Source organism: Priapulus caudatus, unplaced genomic scaffold (assembly GCF_000485595.1).
Source record: "Priapulus caudatus unplaced genomic scaffold, Priapulus_caudatus-5.0.1 Scaffold1153, whole genome shotgun sequence".
Classification (NCBI taxonomy): Eukaryota; Metazoa; Priapulida; class Priapulimorpha; order Priapulimorphida; family Priapulidae; genus Priapulus; species Priapulus caudatus.
In genome coordinates this window covers 65,116-76,196 of record NW_014578214.1, presented here as the reverse complement: position 1 = coordinate 76,196, position 11,081 = coordinate 65,116, and the positions used below count along the sequence as shown (strand labels likewise).

General features: G+C 42.3%; 1 protein-coding gene across 3 annotated transcripts in view; it reads left to right on the top strand.

Annotated features, from left to right (window-relative positions):
• Window positions 1-73: 73 nt before the first annotated feature.
• Window positions 74-11,081, top strand: part of LOC106815591 (intracellular protein transport protein USO1-like) — a 31,886-nt gene continuing 20,878 nt past the window's right edge. Inside the window, exons 1-2 of one of the 3 annotated variants that reach the window (XM_014820069.1) lie at window positions 74-95; window positions 9,918-10,035. In XM_014820069.1, the coding sequence (XP_014675555.1) occupies window positions 9,959-10,035 (77 nt within the window). In that variant the 5' untranslated portion in view covers window positions 74-95; window positions 9,918-9,958. Of the gene's footprint in view, window positions 96-120; window positions 282-714; window positions 744-9,917; window positions 10,036-11,081 lie in introns of those variants that run through there. The other 2 variants (XM_014820068.1, XM_014820070.1) reach the window with 2 other exon arrangements.

Below are 11,081 nucleotides of genomic sequence, written 5' to 3'. Positions count from 1 at the left end.
ATTATGTAGTTAATAATAAAAATTATTAAATGGTGATTGCTTACGAATCAGTAATCATATTTTACACAGTGCCGGGTTAACACGAGATGAGCCGGGTAAACAAATGCTAAAATGTTACATGATAGTTGATACTATTACTAAGTAGAAAACAACATAAATATATCGCAGGCCTAAATATATTCCTGTCATTTTGGTTTACGTGTGCTCAGTACTGGGGTAACTTTGGTTTTATTAGCATCTGCCTGTGATGTCTAGGCTTTTGTTTCCTTCAAAAAAGAGCGGTAAGTTAATTTTGCGGATGCTGTTGCTGTTGTTTACAGTTACTGTTAAAGCCGCAATATGCGCATCCAAACGCTAATATTTCTCCAGTACTAGACTAGCAAATACTTTGTGTCATGCATAATCACACTACCTTATGGCAAAATAAACTCTAGTTCCTCCCATTTCACTGCGCGTTTGCTTAAAACCCACAAGAAAGAGGTGCGAAATATTGTAATCTGGCGCCAACGCCGACTTGTTTGCCAAACAATTTAGCCTCGAAGCGGTTAGGTGACGTCACATGTTTTTATTTTTGCTACACCCGTACCGCTGTACCGCAGCAGCGCTGCACGGTTGCTTGGGAGAGCAACGCGAAACTGTCAACAACATCGGAGAATTTGAACAACATTGGAGGTATTTTCAAATGCCTTTTATAAGACAACGCGCAGTGAAATGGGAGGAACTAGAGTTTATTTTGTCATAAGGTAGTATGATTCTGCATGACACGAAGTATTTGCTAGTCTAGTACTGGAAAAATTAGCGTGTAGATGCGCATAGTGCGGCTTTAATGTTATTGTTAATAGCCTAGTGTTACTGTTACTGTAAGTGAACTTACCAGGAGTCTATCAATAATATTGATAGCCTCCTGGACCCGGTACCACAGACGTGGATTAACTCTTAACTCTGAGTTAAATTCCTTAACTCTGAGTTAAAAGTTAACTCAGAGTTAAATTGCGTTCCACAGTCGTGGATTAACTTTGACTCTGAGTTTAATATGCCTAACTCTGAGTTAAAATTTAACTCTGGTATGAACCCAGATTAAACTCTTAACTCGGGGTTAAAAATCAAGTTACATTCGATTTAGTTATAGATAGTCTTCGGTATAATCCTTTAGACTAGTTTAGCTCTAGGGCAAACTGCATGCAGTGCCCCTTCGCTCACTCAGGATACCACTGCCACAATGCTAGCACTATTTTTAAAGTGGGCGGAGCTCGGGGGGAAATCCAGCGAATGGAGATTCGTAAATAGCATATGATTTAAAAGGGGTAAATGGGCGCACAATCCCAAATTTAACTCGGAGTTTACTAACTCAGAGTTAGTGAGTTTAACTCAGAGTTAGCCTTAACTCAGGGTTAAAGTTAATCCACGACTGTGGAACCGGGTCCAGAACATACTTACTTAGTGAATAGTGTTAATACTGTTATATCAGAGTCATTATTATGACATATAATTTATGTGTTTGTATAATTATGGTGTTATAATATATCTATAACTATATAAGTATAATTTAAATAAATATACTAATATAATGTATCTATAGACTATAACTAAGTTATATTAACTTACTAACTATAACTATAGTTATATTCTTAGTCTATTGTGTTATTATTGTGTTTAATTATAATTGTGTTAATATTATTGTGTTTATTATTGTATTAGTCTATTTATTAATACGTATTGATGTACGCCTAGTATTGTTTGAATTGTTATGGCCATTTTGGATCAAGGATACATTTTTAGCTTGGGGAACGAGTTGGATGTTGGAAGCTGGTGGTCAAAGGTCAAGAGGTGTAAAAGAAGGGGAACATCCCTTCTTAACTTAAAACGATCATTGCGAGAATTTTGCTCAGAAAAACTAAATATAGCTGAATATAGTCTCACCTGACAGCGAAAATATCACTGATTACACCAACATTCAAACACCAATATTTTATGCAGTTATAGCATAGAAAAATTGATTTGACCACATCATACCAGCAATACATTTTTCGAGTCAGGACTTTCAAAAATCACAAATGGCGTCTCAAACAAGCGAACATAATTAAAACAAAGGGGCATCTATTTGTGTGTGATAAGTATTCTCGCTGGCGGTACGCAACGGATTTGATCCACTTTTTTCTCGCGTCTTCGTTATAGTCCCTAGGACTTTTGAAGACTAATATTTAATGAGGTTACAACTTACACTCTTGTTTGTGTTACGCTACTAATGCACCTCTGTGTTTACATCTGACCAAAAATATCTCCGGTGCGATTTTTGCATTACTGTACCCTTGTTGACGTCTCGCGGTACGCGAGAAAGTGCGAGACATGACAGCGAAAATCAACAAGAGAACGCAAATTGTAATCGTGCATGATTTTGTCTTTGCATGTGGTTCTAAGACATTTTATTGTCATTTCAAACAATTACTGTTACTCAAGCAACACGTAGGCATCATGAGAGTGAGAATAAACACTACAAAACGCTGAAAACAACTCGCAATGATCGCTTTAAGGTATAGTGAGGAAATGCAGAATTGCGGCACAAATCTAAACGGCTTGACCTAGGCTCGTGATAGTCGGTGTATAGCATCATGGTAGGAAAAGCCATCACTGTGCCGAAATGGGAGGTCACAGGTCAAAGGTCAATGGGGCACAGGCAGATTTTAGACATTTTCTGAGGACATGGTCTGACGGAGCGATGAAAAACTTTTTTTTTTAGCGGTGACCTACCATTTTTTGGCTTTATTGAAAGGACCATGAAATGTGATGCGTGTGTGTGTGTGTGTGCACCGGCAGGGCATAGATAGATGGGGGGATTATATCCCCCCTTATTGAGGTGGGGGATGGCATGTACAATCATCCCTCCCTACTTTCAAGAGGAAAATGGGGAAAAAATTCATATTCTACAGACAATAAATACTGAACATTTATCTACAAATCCGTCATCGCTATTCATACTCTCCTAATCTATTATTACACAAATGGAAAGGACATACATCTACTGTAAATTGTCTGTAATCGTTCCAAGAATGACATTATTTTACTGAAACTCAGACGGTTAATTTGGACGCATTCCCCATATACGATTTTTTTCCCAAATCGCGTCTTATCACTGCTCATGAAAGTTAAATCCCTGCTTTATTCAAAATTAGAATAGACCTATTGAGAGTTGGATATTGGACTCAGGATGTCGAATTTGGGGGGCAAGGTCAAAGGTCGAGATGTGTCAATGGGGGGGAATATTTCCCCCTTAACTTAGTCTTAAGGTATAGGAGAAATACGGAATTGCGGCACATATCTCAACGGCTTGACCTACACTCTTAATATTCGGTGTAGAGTGTGATGGGGAGGAAACCCATCACCAGTGCGAAATTGGAGGTCACAGGTCAAAGGGCAGTGGGGAAAGGTCAGATATCAGACATTTTCTGAAGACATGGTCTAATGTACCGGAGTGCAAAACTTTTTGTTTTCAGCGCTGACCTACCATTTTTATCACTTTATTGAAAGGACCATGAAATCTACTTTCCGCTGACGTGCGAAGAGTACGGGTCTGATAACCTTTTGACCCTCAAGAGGAGGGTTAAACATGGATTTATTGAATGTTAACAAAGGACTGAACTGCTTTTGCTATTAGAGCCCCCTCCACCGCGCCACTCCCCCTCCCACCCTACCCCCACCCTCCCCCGCCACCACCACTACGCTCGCGCTTGACGCATATCCATGATCTAACGTTAATATAGCGAAGTAATTAAACACGTACACGCACTTACACGTACTCACTACAGTACACGTCAGTTGAGCGCTGTCGCTCTGCGGCACTTGTTTGGAGGGGGGATGGGGGTGCTGAGACCCGACCGGACGTATATTCCCAATTTTGTTTAAGGGGTGAAAATATGCACTTGGTTGTTTTTCTCATACTTTTTAGCTCATCTGACATAGTCAGATGCAGCTTGTAGAATCGCATGATCGTCCGTCCGTCCGTCCGTCCGTCCGTCCGTCTGTCCGTCCGTCCGTCTGTCAACAGTTGGGCACAAATCTTAACCGCTCGACGTACGGTCACGATATTCGGCACATTGGGGGGATCGTCAAACGAGTTGGGATGTCGAAGCTGGGGGTCAAAGGTCAAAGGTCAAGAGGTGTAAAAGAAGGGGAACATTCACTCCTTAACTTAAGGTATAGGGAGGAAATGCAGAATTGCGGCACAAATCTAACGGCTCGACTAGGCTTGTGATAGTTGGTGTATAGCATCATGGAGGAAAAGCCATCACTGTGCCGAATTGGAGGTCACAGGTCAAGGTCAAGGGCACAGGGCAGATTTTAGACATTTCTGAGGACATGGTCTGACGGAGCGATTGAAAAACTTTTTTGTTTCAGCGGTGACCTAGCATTTTTATGGCATTATTGAAAGGACCATGAAATCTACTTTCTGCTGACATGCGAAGAGTAAGTGTCAGATAACCTTTTGACCCTCAAGAGGAGGGATTTAAACATGGATTTGTTAACTGTTACTGTGTTAGAAAGAATTGACTGCCGGTTTGCTAGTAGAATCTATACATGCCTGGATGTATGAGGCTACATGTCACAGTGAAATTCAAAAGCTAAATTGGGTAAAGAAGGTTTATGCTCCTTAAATCGTATAATTTCTATGGCATTCTGTACTGTCAGTATGTTACATGTAACGTATGCCACTGCCAGTGGCCTACTGCCAGTGCATGTGTTGGTGGTACTGTGTAGTTTTTGCCTGCGTTAATTGGTTACAGGTGGCAGCTCTCTATTGCAGCCTGTAGGCTTGCGTAGGTAATATGGATGAGTGCTTACCTATTCTGTCTTGCAATAGTTGTTGCTACTACGTACGATGGGAGCTTCCATCTTTAATCTGAAGACACTTAAACGTACGCGCCATCTCGTGGCAACTTTCATAATGATCCCAACGAACATTCCTTTGAGAAGGTTCCTGATACCATCCCTGTGCATTCCACTGTTTCGGCGTGTATGTGAACACATTTGGGACTAATAGGTTTACTAGAATCCACCACTCCACCACAGAGTCACCGCAGTAGACGTTAGATGAGCGCTGTCGCTCTGCGGCACTTGTTTTGTACAGTTTTAGCGTTCTCAGTAAAATATACGTTTTATCAAAATTTCAGGGGGAGATGATTCCAGTGCTGTAGTTGTCAATGTCAGTGGCGGATCCAGGGGGCACAGGGGGCGGTCGCCCCCCTAGAATTTTCATGGCAAGGGTATTTTAGCCTAGGTAAGTCTGCATTGGTAACCCAGTGAGGACATGTACATAGCACAGATTAGTAGTAAGTATTTTAGTCTTGGTGTCCCCAAAGATAAAAATACTCAACTCAACAGTGATATTATTGTCACCGTGATGAAGATTGTTAATAATGCTGCTCAGAGTGCAGGAAATTGCATCTAAAAGGTGTAATTTTCAACAAAATTTCTGAGGGAGGTCTCCCGGACCCCTCCCCCCTAAACAGGAGGGGGACACCCCCCTGAAGGAGGAAAAATCCCCTGAAAGATGTCCAAAATTGATTGCTTTTAGATTGCAACTTTTTTAACAATTCCACAGAGTGGGAGGGGGACACCCCCTCCAACACCCTCCCCCCTCGGGCGCTTCGTGCTTTTGAACTCGCATGATTCGCCCCCCCTAGAATTCACTTCTGGATCCGCCACTGGTTGTGTGTGTGGGGGGGGGGGGGTTGTGTGTTGGGATAAAAAAAAAAATAAACATAGAATTCAAGTGTTTCACTTACAATTTAAATTTTTTCCAATTCCCTTAAAAACGGCCATCTTGAAGGTTCTAAATTGCTAAAATCCAAGAGCTTGGACCGGGGGCTCCGCCCCCTGTACCGCACACCCACTCTTCGTATACTTTGCGATGGAAGTAACAGTGAAATCATCCACCCCCACAACTGAGGACCTGTCTACGCAACTGTGTGTGTGTGTGCGTGCGTGCGTGCGTGCGTGCGTGCGTGCGTGCGTGTTCCTGTGTGTGCGGGTGTGTGTGTTCCTGTCACTGTGTGTGTTGTGTGTGCGTGCGTGCGTGCGTGCGTGCGTGCGTGTGTGTGTGTGTGTGTGTGTGTGTGTGTGTTCGTCCGTGCATGTATGCGTGTGTAGCCGTGTGTGTGTTTCTCAAAATTGAAATTTTAATGGGAAATGGTTCTCTTCACCCTTGAACCTTGAACCTGCAGAACAACACCCTGCTGTGGTTTTATAGGACATATACATATAAAGAAAAAGAGTAACAGATATCTATCTTACAGTGCAGAGAAACATAGATCTACATTTACAGATTTCTCATCTGCGATATGATCCACGTGCACCATAGCTTCATTGCTGTCTGTTGATAATACCTGCGTGTACTGTAAGGGTCATTATAACCTCTTAAAAAGTGTCATTCCTTTTTTCGGAATGCTTGTCATAGTAATTCACAAGCAAATTTGTGTTCGAAATGACTAATGTAATTGTGTGATTGGCAAATTGTTGGAATAATGTCAGAAAGTAATAAATATTTCAAACATCAAAAACAATTTACTATATATGAGAAAAAAAGGGTGAAAATGATATTGTGGCTGTGCTAGTTAAGCCTAAGGACTGTCCTTCAAGCTAACTAGCAAAAAACGGATAACTATGACTTCAGACACATCTTCACCTTAATTGCATTTCACTCCCATGTGGCATAATCAATACTTTGCTTGAGTGGGAGTGATTCATCGTGTTAACCCCTCATTTGAGGCATGTCTAAACCCCCTCCTGTAGTCGTAATTTGAGAGGAAATTTTGCAACAATGTGCCAGTGCTTGTGTTCTACTGATTCCATTGGATTTTGAATATAAGGTTATAATGGAGCGAGTGAGCCAAAGTTCAAACGTGTCAAACGTGGATGCCAAAGGCCAAAGTTCAGTAGGTAAAGGGACAGTTCATTATCATTTGTTTTTTTCAGTACATGGTTTGACTAATCCATTACAACAACCATTAGTTTTTCGTCAGTGTGTCATATAGTTCCCGTGACTTTGCAGAAAGGAACATGAAATGTAATGTCAATCTATGAAAAGTATTGGTCACGTGAACTTTTCAATCTCTGGTGTGAGGTTTGATATTTATTTCTTCGTTATTTAAAAAAATGAGGAGAGAGGATGTAGCTTAGAAAGTTTGCAACTATCTGCAGTGCAAGTGTGTGTGTGTGTGTGTGTGTGTGTGTGTGTGTGTGCGTGCGTGCGTGCGTGCGTGCGTGTGCGCGCGAGCGTGCGTGCGTTTGCGTGCGTGCGTGTGTGTTTCTGTGTGGGTGTGTGTGTGCGCGCGCGTGGGTGTGTGTGTGTGTGGGGGGAGGGGGTATATATACTAGTAGTTTATATTATACACTCCGCGTTATATTATGCTATAGTCTACATATAGCGCGTGTATATTCGTATGGTGCACGCGAGTGATAAATCAACATTGTGTCTGTACACATGTACTGCTAGTGGTTGTACAGTACATGTATGCTAAATGGTCTTTCGACACCTCGCGAGCACATAAGAACTTTATGAGATTACCATTACTTGAAACATTCATTAGCCGGTCATTCGCCGCTAACATTGCATCGACAAGTTCCGTGACAGCACTGGGCGGGGCTTATTAGCCCCAAGAAACAGTCATGTAGTATTGCATGCTCGTGTATTGACGTTTCATTGGTCTCAAAGCCGTGTTGTTGGGTTATAGGGGAACCCAAAACCGCTGCGTGCCAACCATAGAAATATATAGAGACACAATATATAGAGCAAGGGTTTTTAACCCGTGGTCCACGGGCTTCAGGGGGTCCGTGAACGAGGCGCGTACAAAATTTTGTGTTTATGTGGAGCGCTCATGTGCATTATTCTGGGGAGGGGTCCGTAGCTTTTACCAGGTTCTCAAAGCGGTCCATGACTCAAAAAAGGTTAAGAACCACTGATATAGAGTCTAACTAGTATATTATTTCTATGGTACCAACACAGACCTCCTTTTCAGTATGTATCTGTTCTCTTATGCAGCCAAGTAGGAAGTTGTTTCGATCACCTGTGTGTGTAATTTGTATGAATTTGCATATTGTATCAAACAATGCATCGTGTCAATATCTTCCAATTAAGACTCACACAGTGTGTGCAAACGACTTTATTTCTTAGCAGAAGATCAGGAAGATAGCGCGCGGTGGTCGCGTGGGATTATTAGCAAGGGCTTTGCAAATTCCGATCAGACCCCCTATAGCATGAACAGTGGGAGATATGTTCAGGGGTTCTATATTATACACTCCTGATATGTTGAGAGGGTGACAACAATATTGAAATCCTGGGAAGCCTAATGAGAGCGAAATATGTCTATATTTATTTAATTTCCATCTCGTGACGTATTTGCTGTACCTACGCATACACATATTACGTTGAGATATATATATATGTTATTAGAAAGAGTTCTACTCTGGCATGTATGCATGCACTCTTTGTGTTACTAAATGACATTGTTACGTCCTCGTGTCATTGAGGGTGCAAGAGGAACACACACAAGCAAGGTTTTAGCTAACAAACTGCACAAACCGTGAACGCGCGCATGACCAGAAAACATCTACCATATTGCCTGCTCCGGCAGTACATGTTGTTGCCAAAATTATTGATCGCAACATCTGGTTACATCCACGTCAGTAATGCACTTAATTAATAAGTTCTTATTAATTTCCAGGTGCCGTGTCAGCGTGCTTGCCATTTCCTGCATTATTCAGAAGTGTATTACTGTCAGTAATGTACTCGTAATGTATCATTAGTTCGCGAAGCAGGTGAATTAGTGGGTGTAGCATATATGTAAGCTATAGGGCGAGTAACCATGGAAGAATGGCTGGCTCCTAATAATTTCGGTGGGATTCACCGGTATGCGTTGGTCACTTGTAGCTTAGTGGTGGCAGAAGTTGGTTGCACTTGGGCTCCGTTCCCGCACAGCGTGGTCAATGATGGCGAGAGCTGGTGTTGTGTAGAGTCGACGGCAGTTCGTGGATTTCTGGATTTGCGTGTCGTGTGTTTAGACAGAGGACGAAGAAGACATGGCTGGTAGTTACAGCATGTGGACGATTTAGAGTGTATCATGTTTGCCGGTGGAGTAAAGCTACCTAGCGTTAAAAAGCGCCGTGGGTGATCCCTTCGTCTCGTCGTTTTTGGTGTACCGTTTGCAAATTTCTGCGATTTGACGTGCTTGTGAAAATCAAGCCAAATTATTTTATACTTTGCATTTAAAACGTCTGGAGTGCGTATTTTTTTAAGCTTAATATGTGTCGGATGTCGTGTCCGCGGATTCGGTTAATCACCGTATTACACTGGTGGAAAACTTCTGTGTGCAACTTACAGAGTGATATATATCATTTATGTGTACAGTTACTTAGCCAAAACGCGGTTTCGTGTTTTACAAGCTCTGTAAGCAAGCATGGTGAAATGTCATACGTCGACACATTTGAATCAAACATTTTTATCGTGTCCGTGAATTTCTTTATAGTATTTTCTTAATGAACCTTTGGTGCATGAGTTACTCTATCTAACTAAGTTAAGATGAAGCACGTTATTAATATATATATTAGTAATTAGTAATAGTAGTAGTAGTAGTAGTAACAGCAGTGGTTGTAGAATATCTATAGTGGACAGGATCGTAAAATCTGCTGTGAACATTAAAAGTAGGCTGCTTGATTGTTTATCTGCTATTTAATTCAGTATTAAATTTTTATGAATTGCATGCATTGTGAGCAAGTGGGTGTTTATCGTATATCTTATAGCCATGAAAGTAGGTATTTTCTGTTTAACTCAAAAGTACTGATTTTACTATATAACTTTTTTTTCTTGAACAGTAGAATGAACAATGGATAACATGTGTATTTTGTGTGTTTTGTAACTGTTGCAGACAATGACAGTCTTGTGAAGAGCAGTGGCGATCACTGTGCGATGATGAAGTCGTCCGATTCGAGAATGAGACGGGGCATGGGCAGCAAGATTTCCACCAGCTTCCCTCAGAACCCTGGGTAAACAAATACCTTCCTACTACCCTTGTTCATTCTATCAGCTTACCTGTCTGCCTGTTTATCTCTATCTCTCCCCCTCTCTCTGTCTGTCTGTCTGTCTGTCTGTTTGTCTGTCTGTCTGTCTGTCTTTCTTTCTGTCTGTTTCTCTCTCCTCTCTCTTTCTCTCTCTCTCACTCTCTCTCGATCTGCGTGCGTGCGTGCGTGCGTGCGTGCGTGCGTTCGTGCGTTCGTGCGTGTGTGCATGCGTCTGTGTGTGTGTGTGTGTGTGTGTGTGTGTGTGTGTGTGCGTGTGCGTGTGCGTGTGCCTGTGAGTGTGCGGTCACGGATCAAACACTTTTCCAGTTCACCGCCAGTTCTACGTCCACTGCTAGCCGCGTGGGGAAGTGCCCTGCAGCCTAGAAGATATTTTAGCGTTGATACGGCCAATATACACAGAATTCTGCCCACCTAACGGGGCATTGGAACTTGTGCGTGTGCGATGATGTATGTGTGGCGATGCATGTGTGTGTGTGTGTAATTCCGTCTTCCTGCCTCCCTCCTTCCTCCGCCTTCTCTCCCTCGCCTTCCTGCTCTCTATCAAATCTATTATCTTCATCTCCTCTCCATTTTTTAGCGCGCCTTGACATCGTCAAGATGAGCTATGGCCATGGCGGTGTCGTCTGTCGTACGTCTGGTCCATCCGTCAACATTTGAGCTACGGTCAACGATAAGGCTCAGGACCGTTCTGACCAATGTGTCAAATTGCGCATATATAGTTGTTACTCCTATGGGAAGAACTCCTATTTTGCGAGCATGCAGTTCGACCTACTTTCGAGGCCACGGCCACGGCATTTTGGCCAAAAAGGGGAAATGGCCTATAGTCAGGGCGGTTCAGACGGATTATTGCTCATTTCTGGGTATGGTGAAATGAATAAGGACTGGCCCCAAAACATATCACACGGCGTTTCTGATTATTTTTTTTATTAGGCACACAATTAGGGTAGATTTTAGCATTGCACTACGCATGTCAGTGTCTGAACCTACAGTCAAACCCGATAAGCGTCGAA